At 38.3% G+C, this 21330-nt stretch overlaps 1 protein-coding gene across 2 annotated transcripts in view; it reads right to left on the reverse strand.

The window, feature by feature from the left end:
• The window catches only part of LOC18424512 (SH3 domain-containing protein), a 35995-nt gene extending 14962 nt beyond the window's left edge, over positions 1-21033 (reverse strand). Inside the window, exons 1-9 of one of the 2 annotated variants that reach the window (XM_006829098.4) lie at positions 20621-21033; positions 6126-6248; positions 5948-6017; positions 5716-5867; positions 5173-5274; positions 4304-4504; positions 4153-4215; positions 3883-4035; positions 3710-3784 (exon numbers count right to left, since the gene is read on the reverse strand). In XM_006829098.4, coding sequence (XP_006829161.1) covers positions 3710-3784; positions 3883-4035; positions 4153-4215; positions 4304-4504; positions 5173-5274; positions 5716-5867; positions 5948-6017; positions 6126-6248; positions 20621-20680 — 999 coding nt within the window. In that variant the 5' untranslated portion in view covers positions 20681-21033. The remainder of the gene's footprint in view (positions 1-3709; positions 3785-3882; positions 4036-4152; positions 4216-4303; positions 4505-5172; positions 5275-5715; positions 5868-5947; positions 6018-6125; positions 6249-20620) is intronic. The other variant, XM_088848511.1, reaches the window with a different exon arrangement.
• Between the last annotated feature and the right edge of the window lie 297 nt (positions 21034-21330).

Genomic DNA, 21330 nt, shown 5'->3' on the forward strand with positions numbered 1-21330 from the left:
AGGCACTATATGATTTTGTGACCTTCCGACATCGCTTCTCCCAAGAGGCTTTACCGATTAACCCAAAAAAGGTACTAGGCCTAATTCTAATACCCCGGAGGCATGCCAAAAGATGCATACTTCTTAGGTGCTAAAAAGCCCCAATGTCAGCCTAATGCTCAAACCTCCTCAATAGAGTGTATTTAAAATAGAAATGAATGAGAGTAAAGAAAATGACAAGAAGAGAGAGAGAGATAAGGAGAGTAAAAGAGAGTGAGAGATAGAAAGAAAAGAGAGAGAGAGAGGGATGGGGGGGCCTAGCCGCCTCACTCTTGATAAGAGTGAGAAAAAGGGGAAGAGGAGAGAGAAAAAAGAGGGAGAGAAAGAAAGGGGGGCCCCCTAGTCGCTTTCCTTTTGAGATGGGGAGAGAGAGGAGAAAGACAGTGAAAGAATGAGAAACGAGGGAGAGAGAGGAGCTGGGAAGCCCAGCCACTTGGCTCTCCAAGTGAGGGGAAAAGAGCGAGGAGAGAGGAAGAAGAGAGGGAGAGGTGGAGTTGTGCGGCCCAGCCGTTGGCTCTCCAAGAGAGAGAGAGAGAGAGAAAGGGGAGTTGGGCAGCCCAGCTGCCTGGCTCTCTAAGGGATGACAGAGAGAGAGAAAAAGAGGGAAAAAGAGGGGGAAAGGAACTAGGCGGCCTAGCCACCTAGCTCTCAGGTGAGGAGTGAGAAAGAGAGAGAAAAAGAAGGAAAGAGAGAGAAAAAGAAGGGAGAGAGAAAGTGACCGAGTACTTAGCAAGTGGGGCGAAGGGTTAGACTCGGCGGACAGGTGTGCTCCCAACGGTCCTTGAGGTGCTCTTCAAAGGGATTTAGGTCTTTGGGTAGAGGGTTAGGGTGCAAGGTTGGGTGTCTAGGGTGGACTAATGTGTATAGGTTAAGTGGGGGCTAAGGTGTATGGGTCAAGATGGGTGGTCTAGGATGTGTGTGTTAAGATAGGTGGTCTATGGTTTATGGTGTGATATGGTGAGGACTAAGATGTATGGTAAGGTTAAGTGAGGGCTAGGATAGAATGGGTTGAGATGAGTGGTCTAGGGTGTAGAATATGGTGTGGTGTAGGAAGTATGGAGTATGGAAGTAGGAAGTGGGAGGTTTGGAAGTTTAGGGTATGGAAATTTGAGAGTCTAAGGGTATTCCTCTCAATGCCAAAGTATTCTCTCTCCTCTCTCTTGAAGTAAGAAGTAAAAACTTAAGCTCAAAGGTGCAAAGCCTAGAACTTTTGTCTCTTCTTTCCAATTTCTTTCTTACTTAGGTTACAAATGGTGTAGAAAACTTATATATGATCTTCACAAAAACAAGGGTGGATGACCAAAAGACAACAAAATTGCTAAAAGATAACATTAAAATGAATAAAATAATCAATTCCATTTTTTTGCATAATGATCCATTTTGCCCTTGGCCAGAATCTTGGAAATGACAAAACCATCCCTCCAAATCTTTGACCTAACCCCCCCTCCCCTTTCTCTCCTCTCCCATGTCCGATGTTTTTAAGGTCTCCCCCCAAAATTCTATCACCTCTTTCACCCCATCCAAACCCCAACACAAAGTTTGGGGTTCCCCCATACCACCCAAGATTCAAGCCTTCAGTTGGCTCGCTATCCTCGATCATAACCTCACGGTAGACCAGCTTCAAAAGAGAGGCCTCCCTGTAGCTACGTATTGCTGCTTATGCTTCGACGCTGAGAGATGCATTGAATACCTCTTCCTCCACTGCACTATTGCCTCACACCTTTGGGCTACAAAACTCAAGGATTTTAACTAGATGCAAGCCAACCCCCAACCCCCAATCCATTTATCTACTCTTTTTAGCTTTCTACTCCCCCCCAAACCCTATTGTCAGCATTTTTCTTTGGAGAGCTTCTGTCATGGCAAATTTATGGTCAATATGGCACGAGAGGAATTCAAGAATTTTCACAGGGATCCACCAAAATACCTTGCATTGTTGAATTCTCTCACAACATAGCCACCTATTGGGCTTCCAACAAAAACTGTTCATCTTTCTCGGAGACAAACTTCACTTCACATTGGGTAGACATCATTACTTTCTACGCATTAAAACTATCCTGATCATTCTTTTGGAGCACCCCTCCTTAGGGGGTGATCAAACTCAATTTCGATGGATGATCCTTGGGTAACCCTGGCCCGAGTGGCTTCGGCGATATTTTTCGTGATTCAAAGAGAAATACTCCCTCTACCTCATCAATTGGCTTCCTTGGCTATGGCTATTCCACTTGGGCGAAGACAAACACCTTGCTCAAAGGTCTCTCCAGATTCAACCCCCCTAAGGCAATGAGGTCATTAAGGAGGGGGCCAATGCTAACTTTATTCGATGAGCTAATAAGGGATGCCAATACCCCTAGTGCCTTGCTACTAGTTTTACCCAGGCATCTTCGTGACATCTGCTGTCATATCTGGCAGGAGGATAACACTTAACACGGATTCTCTGGCAAAGGGGCCTCCTCGCACAGAAACCTGCCTGTAGCCCAATCCCTTTTTTCTCTCCCCCTCGTTCTTCTGTCACCCCCTCTCCTCCTTCGCTATTTTTCCCTTTTCTCTTCTCTTTCTATTTTTTTCAAAAGAAGCACCCAGTCTGGGGGCATCCATAACACCTCACTTCTCACGAGCATTTCTTGGAATTATAATGCTTTAGCATGCATGGGAATCATTAAATGGTGTGAACTTGGTCAAATCTACGTGGCAGTCTATTTTTTTAGTAATTTGTTCATGATGTTAACTTCAAAATATATATATATATATATTCGAATTTGTTCATGAGACAAATTTGGTTCTCCTAAACAACATTAGGAATGTGGCACGCCTTAGAGATCATCACAAGGTGAACCACGTAGACACTAGAGCTTCAATGCATTAAAACACTTGGAAGTAAAGGTTTAACCAACAAACATTAACTGGCTAACTGGTTGATGCGCATGCTAAAATTATGGGAAAAGATGATGCTTGAGTAAATAGTGTCTTGTGCAACTATCCATCCAAACAGAACCTATAGACAGAATGTAGAAGAATATAAACTTCAATTTTTGTTTTTTTATAGGACTCCACAGAATAGGTTTAATAAAAAGATATGGAAGAAAGGGTACACATGAAAAAATTACGAGAATTCAATAGGACATGAAGCAACAAAAAATCAAGGGGAAGAAACAGGTTGACATACTACAAACATTTGACAGGAGTACAAATGATAGCAGAATCTAATTCTGGCTCCAGTAAAATCAAGGGGAAGAAATCAGTGGAGAAGCCACAGAACTATAGAGCTTTAGGTACAATTTGGCATATATCCTACTCATCCAAAAAGCTTGCAAGAAACAGGTTGAAAAATTCTTGCCATAGTGATAATATATTGCATTTAATAACTGTCATATACAGTGTTTAAGCAATCAAAGAAGACCAGAAATATCAACTAGTACCATCCTATTGCATTTGATAACCATGTCATACACTAGCGTGGGAATCCTAGAGTGATCCTTCCATATAATTTAAATTAAGCAAGCTTATGATAAATCTTACAAATAAATTTCTCAATGTAGAAAGGTGAAAGTAACACTCCCTATGTATTACTTATAGAGGATATAAACAACGATACTCGTGCGTAACATTTCCTTTTTTTTATTTGAATCAATGTCAATAACCAAAAGCAATATCTAAAGAAAGACATGCAAACCTTACGAACAACGACATAGTCACCAACTGACAAACTCAGCTCTACATCTGACTCAGCACGATAAGGATGCATAACCTGCTCCACAAAGAAAGTAAACATGGTACAAATAGAAGCGCATTCTCAATCTAAGTTCCAATGAGAGAAGAAAGCAAATAAAAAAGAAAAATTGCTACCTCGCCTAAGAAGTAGGAAGAACTGTCACTTGGCACATCATAATTTGGGCTTTGGGAAGTAAACAAGCCGTTGGCCTCTTCATATGATGGAGGTGGCGGATTATCCAGAACTGGGTTAGGAGAAGCTTCAATCCTGTGGCGTTCGGATGCCATCTGTAAATTGTAATAGAACAGCTGGTGATTTGTATCTTGTACAATTAAACTAGAATTACTTAGCACTGCACAATACCAAGTGGCACCACATTGAGGTTAAATAATTTTGTCACATACGTCTCCTTCAAGCTGATCAAGGATTTGAAGAACTCTTTGATGAAAAGTGCGCTCTGACTCAACCTAAAAAAATAAAAGTCTAATAAAATGATAATGCTCATGAAGTTTCTGAACTTTTATGATACTGCGAATCATGAAAAAATGCTATTACCATTGCAATAAGACGTTGGAGAGTTAACCTTTGCTGTTGGGCTTCAACAGCAGCCATTGCAGCTGCAGCTTCTTTACCCAAAACTGCCATATTTGACTTAAGTTCATGCAGCTTTGCTTCTGCTGCATCTAGCTTTGCACTATTATCCACATTTCCTGTGCCTTCCCTCACTTTCATTTGGCGCTTAGATACTTCAATAGCCTGATCAAAGTCTCAATATGATGATAATAACCAAAAATTCAATATAACTAAGGTTTAGAGCCTTTCTCAATGTTACTATCAACTATTCTATGGAATAGACCACTAGGCGGCACCAAGGTAGTCGGGAAGGTCCAAGCCGCCCAGCGCCTAGGTGGGCGCCCAAAACCTGGGCAGTTCAGTAGAAAGTTTTTTTTTTTAAGGTTTTCTCTCTCTAAAATAGTTTCTAATGGGTTTTAAGTTTCAAATGAACCTTTGCCCCTTTAATATTAAACAAAATGATCAAAAAATACCCTCAAGGAGTCGCATGTCCGCCCCTGGGCGGGGCACAGGCCCTGGGCAGCCGCCTAAGCGGGTTCAGGCAGGCGCCCAGAGATATCCATTTAATTTGACCGCCTAGGCCTGAGTGATGCGCCCATGCCTTCTAGACTGCCTTGGCAGCCTCCCAGGCACTGGGCGGACCGCTTTTTAAAACACTGACGATGGGAAACAATTTTAGACATTGATGAAGGCAGGAACAACACCACTTGAGACATCACAATAAAAGCAACCACTTTCCATCAAAATATTCCCTACAAGTTAAACCTGTGAAACAAACAGCATGATAAAACAAAAAGAGTGATGTGAAAATTTTGTACCATGTCAAATGTAAGATACTGATGAGATTGTACCTGGGCCTCAGCTTCCTGACGCATTCTGTCATAGCGTTGAGCAAGATGTCGAGCATCCTCTAGTGGAGCTCCCAATACCATTGCTCTCAATGGCTCCGCAACCTGAATAGAAAATCAGTATACCTTCATAAAAGATAAATTTATAGGAAAATAGCATGACCGGAAAGAACCATAAAGCACAAATGGTGAGCTAAGTTCTAACACGAGAAAATTTTGAAGGCACGCTAAGCCCACATGTCTCTTTAGGACCGAATCTGTATGTGTCTTCAATGATCCTACTATTGCCAACAACAGCTAACAGGCAATGACTAAGTATATGATTAGTGCAAAAATGCTATATTTTATAGTATTTTTATAGTCAAAGACCCAAACCTTCCTCTCCCATCATTCCTTCCAATTGCCGAGTCTTCAGAAAAAATAATCAAGAACAAGGTCGTATTTGATAGTCACGCATCCCAAACCAACCCACCCTCCCTCCCCCACACTACATGTGGCTATGTTAGAACACACATAATTGCGGGAGCAGAAGGAACAGAAAAGAACCTGAGTGCCCAAGGCCTTGTGAAGATTCCCACGTTCTTTTTCTATTTGAGCACGACCTCTTGCATAACTTAAAGCAGCTTTCGCTAATGTCCCACCACTGGTACAAGAATTCTCATTGCCATATTTTCGACTATCTTCGGACAATTTAGTGCCTGCAGGAACAGAATATCAGATATCCATGGCCATGTTCAGACTAGGAAGACAATGAGAACATCAAAAAATTCGAACGTACCAATCTCTACTTGTTTAGATCCTGTAACAATGAAACCTTCCACACCGCGAACAATATCTCTTTGAAAATGCTGAAAACATTACAGAGTTTAGAAATTCTAAATTCTTAATTTTAAAAGATCAGCTAGATATTATAATCAGAAAGAGAACAAATCAAAATAACAAAAACACATGCAAACCTTGCCCGCACGGGTAGAAATGTAAAGCTTCTCAAGTTTCTGATGTTGTTGAAGTTCGGCCTCATCTGTAATCACATTATCTGATCCTCCATATCCTCCACCTCCAAACTGCTTAAAAACAGCCTGCAGTTTTGTACAATAGAAAATAAGTGAACTTTTAATGAATAGCACACCCAGTTCCAGTGACAAGAAGCAACCACGCCATAAAACAAGGATCAGCATGAGTTTGTAACGGAGCCACCGAAAAGGAAATGATAAACAAGTAGAGCTCACAAAGTAACATCATGCCATGATTCTCATGACTGACATTCCATGTGTAAAGAAAAGCTGAATGTTGAACCGTCATATAAACTGACAAGGCTTTGCAGGATGCATTACATGATAATATCTGATTCATGGGACAAAATCAGCGATGTTGCCGACATAAATGAACCATACACTGAAGTTCAGGAATCCCATTTAACAAGTAAATGGGATTCAAAAAGAAGTTCTAGAATGTGACACTCCAGAGGGAAGACATTTCCTGCAGGTGTTCCAATCATCTAAACATAGCATGTCAACAGTGAAAAAAACTTACAATCCAGTTACCACTAAATATTAGTAATCTTCAATGAACTGACGTAGCATGCATAATGAGAACCCTCCCATGAAAAGATGAGAGAGTAAAGAGATACAACTAGGCATAGACCATTGGAGGAAAGCATATCAAAACCTCTTTCCAATGAAAATTGTATGAAAACCTCTCTCAGGCATATCTGATGCTCTCCCAAACAGTATCTCTGAGATATTACACACAGATATAGAAGATAAACAAGAAAATCCCCAAATTTCAATATGGCTAGTATAAATTTAGTAGTCAATCATTGTCCAACACAAGTTGCAAGAAAGCTAGATATAGAGATTTATTTTTGCATATAAATATATACATATGCACAGATATCTCACATTCTATATGCAGGGGATACATGCAAAAATGCACAAACGTGTGAGCAAAAAACCAACATAAGCCGCACAAACTTCCACAGGTGCAGACAATATTTAGGCCTCATTTTCCAGCAAAGGGAGGATGGGAATGTAATCTGATCAGAAAGCAATACTAAAAAATCCCAGAATGCAGTAGCCTTAGAAATAGGTGTGTATGAACTAATTCCTAGCACACTGCGAGAAACATGATTTTTGCAGTTCGTTTTGATACCACAGGGACTCTCCTAGTGTAATAATGTCATTTTTTATAGTCAGATGCATAGAGGAAAAACACAACAGAGGGCCTTCCAAAGACACTCTTAAAATGTCAGGCCAAGTTGAGTCAGCTTGGAATGACCCAGACCTAATTAAAGAAGTCCAAAAACTCACTCCTGGCCTTTGCAGAATTTCAGAGGAAAATTCGAACTTTGATTAGTTCAAATAATTTGATTTATTGGAAAAAAATGCTGAGACAACATAGCCCAAGTAAGTTTCCCTCAAATAGAATACTTCACTTTTTTCTAGGACAAAACCAATACTTGAAAATTCGAGATCCCACACTTTAAAAGGCATTAAGGAGACGGAGTGAAAAGAGTTCAGGTTCATCTGAATTGTCTTCAACACCAAACATGTTGCTTTTAGCAATTCATTCCTAAAAAATAGGAAATAGTTTATATTTATGACATTAAGTTCTCAGTTTTCAAAAATTACTGCCAATAGCTTATTAGAACGTAATTCAGCATATTTCATTCAACTTCAGTATGTTTTGAGGTTTCAATGGAGCATCAAAGTAATTGGGATTTTAGAAAGCATCCACAGAACCCCACAATCCTTGACCATAATTCATCAAAATTACATTTTTTTCATTGCAAGCAATGAAGTTCAGCAAAATTACTTTTCCTCCACTATCGTTTTGGAATTCCTCTTTTGTTTTAGTTTTGTTGCTGCATAGATTGTTGAAAATTATATTTTCAACAGTCAAAATTTGATCACATCATTTACTAATAAACATTCACGAAGTTTCTAAACTTTGATACCTTTCAGTTTATTTTATATCAAAATATATTTTTCATAAAATATGCATATTTCACTTTTTTATAATCTTTCCACCAACCATTATCGAAACTGCTAGTTTTCGCATACAAGATACCCATCCTAGTCAGTATAGACGTTCTTGTCCAATTGAGACATCCAAGGGAACCAATGTTACACCTATCAGATCCGTAGCTACTCATGCAAGGATTAGTGATTAGGGATCTATATGACATCATCTTTATAAAGTATCTGAAAGATCCAGAGTTGTTCTAGTACTCCTAATAATGTTTAGAATCTGGGGTATCGAATGTTCAAGACTCGAAGACTTGAAACTATTCATGCAAGGATTCGTGATTGGGGATCTATACAAAGTCTGTTTTATGAAATAACTGAATATCAAAATTGTTGTGGTACTCACAATAATGTTTAAAATATGTGGTATCCAGTGTTCAGAATTCAAACTTCAAAACTATACCAAAGTCCATCCATCTTAGCAAACCTTGTGTTGGCGGTTAAATTCAAGCATCACGTATGGTTCGACTCAAGGAGTCTTTTAAGTACTTTTTATGCTTCATTTGTGAAGTGAAATTAATACATTTCCACCCAATATGTCTAACATTGTGTTGGCGGTTAAATGGAGCATGGTTTGACATACCCTTTCCCTGTGGGGTGTCCATGTAAACACTGATCACAAGCAGTGTTTTACATTCTATATGGAAAGGACCGCCCTCTTCTTTCCATCCTTATTGTACGGCAAAAATTGCATCATCTGTTTTAACACACTGGCTTCTAAACCATCCTTAATTTTCTTTTGAAGTTTCAAAGACTTGCCCATGCAATTTGATCCGGGACTGGGAAGACTCGCCATCAGCGTCCAAAATCTATAATCTACCTCAATTTCAAAATCTTCAAGGCACTTTGAGGTATGTGCCTGAAACCACTTGTGTGTAAGCCCTTGGAGTCTTATGATCCAATAATGATAACAATTATCTCTCACCCAATGGAAGGTTTGCAATGGTTTTAGAGCCTAGAAGGCCCAGCAAAAGAAAATGAGGATCAGTGTTAGATAACAAATTATCCTTCAAAAACTCGAGGTCCTTTTTTTGCTCTTCCGTAGCATAGGATTGAAAATCTGTCGCACCAGAAAAGTCTAAAACCTCTTGCAGAATTTCTTGCTCTCTTTTTCTCAAGCTGTATGTAAGACTAAAGACCTTATGATATCATACTAAAAATTCTCACTCAATTGAAAGTTTTCCACAGTATTAGACATAGTTACTGGAATATCGCATCCCAAGTGGCGATTCTATTTTGGAATCCCAATTTCAGCAATTCCATCAAGGAATCTCCTAGGAGCCCGTTTCCATAAAGTTAGGAATCTCGATTCATGTTTATTGAATCTCGGTTCGATTTTGTTGGAATCCAAATCCCATAGCATCAATTACCGCTGTTCATAGGTGTTATTTGATCAACGTGAAATCTTGTTTCCACCTTTATATAATCTTGAACTGATTTTTCTGGAATCATGTACAAAGTATACATCATGTCAACTAAGTAGTATGTTGTAAAATAAATTTAGGGTTTCTTACACAACTTGCTTTTCTGAGAGTGCTATGCACAACTTTCTTTTATAATAATGCTATAACTTGCTGACTACCTCTTAAAGAGTATTGGGTTCAATTCAATTCCAACAGGTTACAACATAGAGCATCACAAAGACAAAATAAAATCTCATTTTCAAGTATACATATCAAAAACAAAATCGCATTAAAAAAATCTCTTTTTCAAATATAAATAATATAATATTTGTATGTTTTGTAAACACCAAACACGATTTCCCTAGTGGAGTAGTGAAACATTCTCCTATTTCAAATTTTTTATTATTGAATATATGATCGGTGTCTAACAAACTGCACTTAATGTGATTCCTAAATTCTGAGCACCCAAAATTAATAATTTTTTTTTTTTTATCTTCATTATCAACAAATCAAGTATTTTTGCATTCTTTATTCCATTCAAACCTCAGTAAGGCCATCCAATACATTGATTTCAATACCTGACGGAAACCTTGTTGAGATCTTTAGGATTGTTGAGGATCTCGACTCCAATACTAAGGAAACCCTAACTAAGCAAACCCAATATATCGATTCCAATACTAAGGAATTCTTGATTAAGTATACTCTAGAACCTCAAAACTTTGGTCCTATGGAACTCATTTTGTGTGTCCAAGTCGTTGGGTGCATAACATTGTTTTAAAATGCGGCCGCATCGCCGCATATGCAGCCGCATCATGCGGTATGCGGTGGGCTCCGCATCAGAACTGACCGCATATGTGCTTTTGACCTGTGCGCCCGCATATGCACTGCATCAGGCCGCATCGCACCGCATCCCCTTCTGTCGAAATGTTTTTTATTTTGCCCCTCGAGGAGGGGCAAAATGGTCTTTTTGACCATTCAAAAATGGGGGAAACTGTTTGGGGGGGGTTTTAAACCCCTTAAACGATGATTTCCAGCCACTTTTGTGGCTTTTTTTGCATCAAATCAAGGGAAAAAAATTTTGGTGGAAATTTATTTTTCATTCAAATCTGCGATTTGGCGGTTGTTTGATACTTGGATGTTGATTTGATGCTTTTGATTGTTAATTTCAGGATGTTAGGGTGAATTTGTAATAAGAATTGCGGGGCAAAATTTGACTTCAAATTTCAAAATTGACTCTCAAAATGGATGATTGTATTAAGTTATTAACTATTAACTCTTCTTAAGCTTGACTTTTGGTTTGTAATATCACTATTTTGGGCTTATGGTTGTTGCTAGTTGTGCTTTTGTGCTTATAGTGCAAATTTGTGCTTATAGTTGTTGATTGTTGAATGTTTTATGAAGCTAGTTTCAAGTTTCTCGTTTCTATCAGGGGATAGTGGATAACTAGATACAGAATCTCCGATAGCTAATAATAGCTAATAATTTTGAAGTTAATCATTAAACTAAAATACCTACTATCACATATATCACCTCCATATATTTTTTTTCTATGCATTAACCTATTTTTTTAGATTTTTTAGAATTTTTTTACATTTATTGACCGCGTCGCCGTGATGCACCCGCATCCAGGCCGCATCGCCGCATGGGCCGCCCCACCGCTTTTGGCCGCATCCCGCAATTTAAAAAATTGGCGCATAATTCAATAACGGAAGTAATCTCGATTCTAAATGGGTTGAAACTAGATTTAAAAAGGTTATGAAATATGAATCTTAATTTCAATAAGGTTGGTGCGAATTCCAAAAAGGTCGGGATCTCAATTCCATTCTTGTTAAAACACGATTCTCATAAAGCAAGAATCTGGATTCTTGCATTATGCATTGTACAAATGCAATTCCAAACAATAGGAATCTTCTAGCAGCTCGAGATTCCGCACTTCCGATTCCTAAATCGATTTCGAATGTCAGGCGTTTCCAACAATTATGGTATTAAAGACTAGCCAATTCAGAAAAATGAGGTTCAATGCTAAATAAGCATAATCCTTCAAAACGTTGAGTTAATGTTTTTTCTCTTCTTTAGCATAGGAACAAAGATCAATCGCACGAGGCCACAAGCAAATTCTACAATATCATACAGAGCTTCCAGTTCACTTTTTCTCAAGATGATAGATGCTCCACTCGTGTTAAGCCATTCTATCATATTTAGTGGACTTCTTAAAGTATATGATAACCAAGTAATATTGGGTTTCAAGGGACAAGGCGCTTATGACCAAGAAATTAACTATTTGGCATTTTGGGTTTGGCTAATCCTACAACCTTCAATGTACTATACTAGGTTTCTAAAATGCTAGTATAGTTTACAAGTGCATGGTGGTCACTTCATATTCTCTTCTGCTCTATTTAATTTAATGAAGGCAATGGCTTCATTTATTTTAAATGTTAATTGCATTGGACTATAGAGATAGCAAGCTGTGTTATTCTTTATAAGGTTATCACGGACTCCGATAGATGATATATTTGAGGCAATAACTAAATTAAAGTTCCTTATATTACTTAAATCATATATTCATATTATTCGTTGTAATCTTCTTTTTTTTATAATTTTAATTTTTTAAAATTTGTTGATCACATAGGAGCAATAAGCCGGCATCGAGCCACATAGCACATTGGACCCAAAGCGCCTCAAGTTGGATTCCACATCTGATAACATTGGAGGACAATCTAGTGTTTTTAAGAGGCAAACCCGTAACAAGTTGAAAACGTTTGGTTGTTCTTGGGTGCTTTGAACTTTCAATGGGTCTTAAGGTTAACCTTCTAGAATGAAGAGTTCTTACTGGCTAAGCAACTTGGTTGTGAGATAGAAAGCCCGCCTTTGAAGTATATCAGTCTTCCTTCTGCATTGGTAAACCTAGGAAGTGATAATTGGATGGAGTGATAGAAATTTTTGAGACGATTAACTTCATTGCTTGGTAGGCCAGGTGCTTGTTTTTTTGGGGCAAGTTAACGTTCATCAAAGCCACTCTGTCCACCATACCAGTTTTCTAGGTGTCCCTTCAAGATTCCCATGGCGATCCTTAGGAGCATCTTTGGTAATCTGAATTTGGAGAATACTTAGAATCTTGAGGTTCTAATTTCCTGGAAGCTGGAATTGCTAATATCTAAAAGTTTCAGACACTTGTTTGATAACCTGTCTAGAAGTAATCAAATATAGAGATCCAACTTGAGAGTCACCCAACAAAGCTAATCAGAGATTAGGCTTCATAGCTTCACAGAGAGAGAGATTGAAAGAGAGGACATGGTTAGAGCATAGCTGTTGGTATTAAGAGAGTGAACGGGATTGGGAGCAGGATATTGTAAAAGCTAGAAGATGCCATAGTAAGGAGCATCATCCGTAAAATGCAAATGTTGGGGATTGAGACCTCAAATATTAGGGATCTCAATTCCGCAATTTTGGGGTTCTCAATCCCAACCTTTTGGGATTCTCAATCCAAACCATTTGGGAATCTTGCTCTCAATTTTAAAGAATATGCATAGTCTAGGACTATATATAATCTTTAAAGTAGAGATCTCTTTATTTATAGACAGCGCCGCAATGGAACCATATTAAAAGTATGGTAGCTTTGCTAAGGTATGAATGAAAAAAGATCATTAGTTTGATCGTTATCTTGGTCTTTAAGGTGGGGATCAAAATCCCAAATTAAAAAATAAGGATCCCCTAAAGACCCCTTCCCTGAAGCACTGAAGCAAGATTCTGGAGCACGATCAATACCTAGGTTGGGAGATCCTCATAACTATGGGTTAAAGAGAGAGGGAAGGAGAGGACAGCTAGAAAGAGAAGTTAGAGAGAGAAAGGAGCTAGAGAAATGACACAATTAAAGACAGAGGACATAGAATGAAGAAAAGAACAAAATTGCGACAAAAGGCACATTTAAAGGGAGAAAGTGGGTGTGATTCATCGTATCTAGTAGAAGATGGAGTGCTTTAGTAATTTTGCATTATCCTTAACATAGTTGGATCCAAATCCCATCAAATTAATTTAGAAATAATTAGTTTGACTATAAAATGAATTTTAGATTGATAAAATAAATATTTAGAAATCTTTGGATATTTTATTTTCTCAAAACGGATTTATAAATAGGCTTAAAATGACTTTTCAGTATTTAATTATTCAGCGAGAAAATAATAAATAAATTCTAAAAATCATTTTCATAATTTTAAAATTAATAAAACACATGGGACCCATTACACTCCATGGATGTGGGAAGTGCGTGGGGCACACTTGGGGCTCTATGGGTGGCACTCCCCACATAGTGCACTCTCTTTCTATTTGTTGAGGCATGGAAGATGCCATTGAATCAAATTGAAAAAAAGGGAAGGTTTTGTGATTGAAAGATATTTTGACTTTTCAAAGAAGCATGTGTTAAGAAAATTAAGAAAATAAAAAGGAAGAGTATTTCATTTTCTCCACACCATATATCGATGGGATTAGGTTAAGATAGTTGAACGATAAGGTTCTAACACCTTCCAATAAATCATGATGGCTGATCTATGGATTGTAAAACTAGCATCTCTCACCCACAGGTCTCCTATGATCAATGGTCTGGATTTAATCTCATAAGGATGGCTAACCCTAGAAACCCTAACTCTAAGCATGAGTCTATATATAGTCTCATTGTGGAGACCAAATCTCTACACCAAAGACACCTCTCTCTCTCTCCTCTAAGAACCTCACACCCTTCTCTCTCTCTCTCTCTCTCTCTCTCTCTCTCTCTCTCTCTCTCTCTGATCTCTCATCTCTCTAAACCTCCCAAAGAATTGGAAATTACTTTTGAAAGAGAGAAAGAGGGGACATGCCCCAACCACATAGAGCTTAGCCGGGCACCCCACCACATATGCATGGTTCTGAGACATAGTTTTGATCCATATTGCTCTCTTCTCTGAAAGGGTTTTCTAGTCAAGCTCCCATAGTAGTAAGATTTGAGAAAGACCTTGATCCCGTGCACCATCGAAGGAGGAGACCCAGAGTGGGGTGTATCAACTATCATGTCCAATTGAGGTAATCTTATGGCACTTTATTTTCTGTTTATGCAATTTATGTTTCTTGTTCCCAAGAGTCTTATGCAATTTTCATTATTGAAATAAAAGAGTTGTATTAAGCGGCAGCAAGTGAGAATCCATTTTGTGATTCATCTTTGTTTTTGAATTTATTTTGTAATATTTGGACCTCTGTAAGTTTTCTAGCAGGTAAAGAAAAGAAAAATTTTAAACCGCAAATACCGTGCTAGTTCACCCTGTCCAACTCAAACCCCTAGGGTTTGATACATAAAAAGGCGGCACGCCCCATATAGTTTGTGAAGTAGAGAGACCCCATCTTGTGTGTGCATGCTCTCAAGTACTAAGAAAATGGTTTAGCATTAATCTTTTGTCCCATTTGTGAGATTCACGAACGACCTAGACCCCATGTGTCATCGGTGGAAGAGACACGGTGTGGGGTGTGCAAAGTCCACTATATGTAATCTTTTGGCCCATTGTCTTGTTTTATACTTTATTGTGTTTTCTTGTTCCCAATCTCAATTGATGTAATATTGATTATGTAATGAATACTTTTTCGAAAGTGGCATCAAGTTAGAATCCATATTTTGTTTTCCTTTCTCTTATTTGAATTTCAATTGTAATAATTGGACATATGTAAGTGTTTTAGTTGGTATCGCAAAAGAAAAATGTTAAACTATACAGACCATGCTAGTTCGCATCGTCCACTTTCAGTGCATCATAGCTAAAAGGTAAATATGAGTTGGAGGGATGCACAGATATGCTCAATTGATATAAGTCATCTAAGCATATGAAGCACTCTAGAACTGTTGTGGAACTTCACAAATTCCATCATTAGGTCTCGTTATCCCAGATAACAAGTAAATTTGTAACATTAGTAATTGATAGATACATCTGCAGCTTCAAAATTGGTTCCAAATAATAGAATCATAGAACAAAACATCATTGGTTTAAGGATACATACTAAATTCCCACATAATTAGGGTGGCAACGAGTCCAGGTCCAACCGGACTCGACCCAAAAATCAAGATATGTTTATCTTTAAATATATTCATATATATTTCAAAATTGGGACCCAAAAATATAATGTGGGACCCATACAAGGACCCAGATCTGGACCGAATAATGTTCGGGTCCAAGATTTGGACCCAGACCCAGACCCGATCCGCAAGGTCCAAGTTTTTAAACCATACCCGGACCTAGGTCGGGTTTACCCGTCACATCCCGAATCAGGTCCAGGTCCATTGCCACCCCAACACATAATGCCTTAACCAGGTAGTAGAAGAAGTCAACCCAATAGTGATGACTGTTATGATGAAAGAGTAACAAGACAACAATTTTTAAACAAGAAGGCACCGCAACATTGACCCATGAGATCCTTCATAGGATCAAGAATTATCAAAGAAACCTCAAACATATCCAAGAAGCGCTATAGGATCTTTCTTCAAGGGGGCAACATAAAAGAATGTGAGGCAATGTCTCTTAAGCCTACAAATGCAAGATTAAGCAGTTGAGGGTACAATCACACCTTTCAAGATGGTCCAGAGTAAGAATCTCCTCCAAGGGTGTTTCAACCGTCTAAAAGCAAAAAGTTATGAACTTCAGAACCCCAAATAATATGATCCTTTACTAAAAATCACTTCTCTAAGACTGCTCAACAAAGAACCTAGCTCCTATGTATCATCGTCCTTCAGTTAAATATAAAGGAAGGTGCCAAACTGCTCAATTGCTATATATTATTCATAAACAAGAACTCCAAATTCAAGTTATTTAACTCCCAAAGCGCATTAAAATTGTTAAGCAAGTTGCTTTCTGCAACCAAGGCTATGATGCATGGATACTTCAAAATGGGTCTTGTATCGATGTTGTACAATTCAAAATGACTTTTGCATTCACTCAATCATAAAAATATCGATGTTGTTCCCTGTCCAGAGCCATAAGCATGCATCTAGAATAGGGGGAGCTGATAGAATGGCTAATAAGTAGTCTTAGAGTAGCCAAAAAGGTTTAGGCCTCATTTTTATGCAGGGCATACCCAGTAGAGTCATGTAAACCAATATGGCCTGTGAATGCCATCTGTGTACTTCATGGATTGTCACAACTTATCCATTGAAGATCAGCATGGGTTCCACTAGAAGCTCAGCCCTCAAGGTAGCCCTATAATGGCATAAGCTTAGAGTAGTGTTTAGAACTTGCTGAGCTGACATGGGACTTGTTCAAGTCAGCTAGGCTAAGGACCCTAGCAAGTCCCTAGCCAGAACCTAGGGACTCGCCTGGGTCTTACCATATTTTTGGCCTCCTTTTCTTATTTATTTATGTACTTGGCTGTCTTGACCAAACTTGGCCAAGTTCAACTGGGTGAGCATGCTTGGGACACTAGCAAGTCCCAACCCGAGTCCTGATTATTAAACACCTTAAGAGTCCTTGACTGCCTGTAAATAAGCTAACAAAGATGGGTACAGATTCCCGTGGGAGCTTATATCTTCAAGGTATTAGAGCTTTAACATGGCTCAACTTCAAGGTAGAGTCATGCGAACCAAATAAGTTATTCTCTTTCCATCTATAGGTTAATTTCTTTTACAATTTACAATGAAGGAGAAGAGAAAAGGGGAAGACCAATTTTGACCGGAATTTATAAACATCTTTTACTAAAATCTACAATATACTAATCAAATAAATAATTTTGATACATTATTATGCAGGAGTTTTATAAGATGAGTCTTGAGTAAATAAATAGGAGTTGAAAAATCTACTTGAGAAAATATATTCGTAAGTAAATTTAATATATTTAAAACATATTTGTTGAGTATCTAACTATTATTATTTGGAATTGTGTGTATTTTTTATTTTTATTTTTCCACATTTTTTATATGTCAATTGTAAGAGCACTTTTATGACACTCCCAAAAACAATGGAGCTTCTTGTAATAGACGATCCACTACTCCCACTTCCGACAACTATGCTCCAGCGCTCACATCCTTAGGATGTTGCTTTCTATAATGCGGACTGGGCAGTTTATTGTGGTTCCAAGAGATCAACCATTGGCTAAGGTTTTATTTTCTATGAGGTACTTTGGCATATTGCAACAACAGGAGATAAATAGTTGTGCCCAATTCTAATACTGATTTTTGAGGCCAGACAAATTTATGGTCGCTATTGCAATTCATCTGAAGAGGACAAGACAAAGAAAGCAATATCTATTAGATAGACGTGTTCTTTAGTGCTTTAAACCTTTCCCTTGCTGAATAACGTACCAACATGGATTATCATTTTGTCCATGAAAACATCTTTGAAGAAATTTAGGCACTTCATAATGATGGACGACAGAGAAACAAATATCATAATTAAAGCTTTACAAAAAGAAAGATATAATCCTCCCTTTTGACTTTAAGGGGAGTTCGAGAAGTACTTATGTAATTCTATATTTGCAAAAGAGCATTTTTTGTATTCCTTTTGATTGTTAAGGTGAAAAAGGGCACTCTCAGTAATTATTGCCTTGAAAATATTTCCCTATGTCCTAAGGAGTATCATCCTTTTGCCCCACCATGTGATGTATTTCATATGTGCCAAGAGACTAATGAAATTTCCTCCAAGTTTATTTCTTTTGCTAAGGCCCTTGTTTGAGAAGTCTAGGGAGGCCTATGTGCATTCCAACCTTCACCAAATTATGTAAATAATTCACTCCTTACTTATATTCATCATGCACTAGTACAACATTATTGGTTTTTTGGACAAAATAATTGCTTCAAGCAATGACATTCATGACATATCCTCATAACAGAAGTAGTAGTAGTCTCTTCTAAATGGGAAATTTCGACTAAATCCTGATTCCTTAGTCAATGAATCACTATTCTTTTGCATATATACAAGGAACTTATCATCCAATACCATCCCCAGTGTAACCAATAGCAACCTGGGAGATGGACTGCTATTGGTTATTTCAACCTCCCAACACTCAGAAAACACCTAACTTTACACAGAGTACCAGGACCATCCAAGAATCCTAGGTCTTGAACCACACCTAGGCTCCATACCAGACACCTTTCATATAAAATGCCTTTTTTTTATTCATTTTCCCTCTGAAACATCAAGTGGCCACCTAGAGTGCATATGCAATGACCCCCAGTCTGTCAGGGGGCCACCTGGTGCTTTTGATAGCATTGATCATCCCACCAATAGCAAGCCACATTTAAGTAGGATAAAGGAACTTCATCAACATGGATAACCACATTTCAATGTCATATTGATGTGTCTTGGGGAGCATTCTATGTTTGACAATCATTAAACTAAATATCAAGTAATGCTCATTTAGTCAGACCAGGTGTGCCCACAAATTTTGATACATCTGTTGATAGTTGAATCACATGATACCTTTTGCTCATGCAACACACAAAATGTCAAGGCACACCTAGCAGGATGTCCAAAAAAAACTGCTTGCAATTGTGCTAACAAGTTGACAGGTGTCTTAGACATGCCAAAATGCATCCAACACAATACACATATTTGCACATGCACACTATTATAATGGAATATTAATCCCAAACAGAAACTATCAAGATTTTCTTCACATTCTCTAAATTCTTGGACAAAGTTTGAAGGACCAGAATAAAGTAAAACACCACAATAACCCAGTAGGCCCCCTAGACTGCACATGTGAGTTTATCTAATCATTTGTTCCATGGACATCTAAGGACCACCAATTGCACAATTTAGGTGGAACTGTATCAGCACTCCTACATAACAAATACCGACACTCTTACAACATCTAGACCATTACATGGAGTTCACAAAAAAATTTATTTGTGACTTCATAAAACAGCATAATTCTATCAAGGACCAGGACGATTCACAAAATTTCCGAGAACAGACAGAAGTTATATATTGCACCCTTATTGGTGATGCATACATTAAGAAGTGTAGATGGGATTACCAATACTCTGCTACATGGTCATAACAGTAGCTGCCTCCCAGACCATAAACTTCCAATGCAATAGAACCCAGTGCCTAAATCACAGCTACTCAGCACTGACACCTCGAATACACATCAATGTGAAAATATAAAGCTTTCAAGGTACTTATTAAACAAATTATGAGATCTCTCCACAAAGCAAGGCATTGAAGGTCATCTTGTCGAGCAGAACAAAATGTGAATGAGAAGGAAGGCTACCTTACAATTTTAAAAAGGAAAAAAAAAAACTAGGTTAGCACGTTTGGTTTTTTGGGACAAGCTTCAAGGGTTAGAACCCTTAACCTCCCTCACCCAAAGACCCCAAAAAACATTTGTTTCGTCCTGTTAAAGGGTAATAATTAACCCTTGAGGTCACATGGTGGCCCCGCCACCCTGACCACCCAGGCCAACACACGATTCCAAAAAAACAGGCCCTACAAGGCCATTTAGGGAGGCTCAGAATCAAATCAATCACATATGTCTCTGAACAATACAAACCCTAAAGAAATGCTACTGTAAATCCTCCTTAGGAGGAAAGGGATGCATGTGAGACCATTCACAGCTCCAATCAGAACATCAGACAACTGAGTATGAATCGCATTTCCAAAACCGTTGTAATTTGTGACAATCTTCAAATTAAAGTGTTTTATTGCCACATGGGACTTAAAACAGATGCATTTGTTCATCTTCGATTACGAGCTCAAAACAAAAAGAGAAACGTAACTAGGAGGGGAAGAGAGAGAGAGAGAGCTCAAAATAGAGAGATGAAATCTTGAGATCGGTAAGGATTCAGCAGCCAAGAGATAACCACAAAGGGAAAACACAAAAAACAACAGGAACAACATAGCCTGTGAAATCGTCAAGGGAATTAAAACCCGAAAAATGCAAGCAGATCTGCAAAAGCACTCTGTCTTCAAACAAAAGCACATTCCAAGGCTAAAAGATCTCATTAAAAACACAAATATGTTGCTTCCCCTAAAAATGGGTTTCAAATGAAAAATTAAAGGCCTGAAAAGTATATATCACCTGTTGCTGTTTGGCGACCTGTTCGCGGAGCTTTGTGGCCTGCTTCCTGAGAGCATCCATTACTCAAATCACAAGAAGCTAGCAGGATAACGCATAAGGATGGATCCGACTCAACCTCTGACCGATAGTAGAGGAAGGATATAAACTTCCTCCAAAACCTAATGGCGCTTCGTCGCCCCGGACTGGGCGATGAGAGGGAAACGGGACGAGCAGGGAAAACCTTTCCACCTGATGACTGGGGTAGAAAGAAACTTTTTTTGCTTCAACGGACAGAAAGAAGCTTTTGAAATGATGTTTTAGCTTTCAAGCGTGTTTAGATGCTCCCGCAGGAGCGTAAGCCGACAATATGATCCATCTGGTATCTTGGGATCCATTTGAGAATCAATAATCGGATTTTGTGTTTTCGAACGTTTGATGTAAACTCTATCGTACACTCAATTTTATGTTTTTCCGGGCACACGTAAAATGAATTTAGAATTTAAATGGTTTCGTGAGGTGGTTCATAATTATCATTATCATAATAGCCTTTCTCAAATTATTTAGAGTCGGCTACATGAATTTTGGTCGGCTATTTTATTATATCAAGAGTCATACTCTCTGTGAGGCTATAAGTCACTATATTTTTAGGGATTGTATACATTGAGACCATTTACTTTTGATGGAAGGTAGTTATAATTATTTACAACCATCCGATGTGAAATTTGATAGCT

The sequence above is a fragment of the Amborella trichopoda genome, chromosome 9 (assembly GCF_054954075.1).
Source record: "Amborella trichopoda isolate Santa Cruz 75 chromosome 9, AtrichopodaSantaCruz75HAP2 v2.0, whole genome shotgun sequence".
Classification (NCBI taxonomy): Eukaryota; Viridiplantae; Streptophyta; class Magnoliopsida; order Amborellales; family Amborellaceae; genus Amborella; species Amborella trichopoda.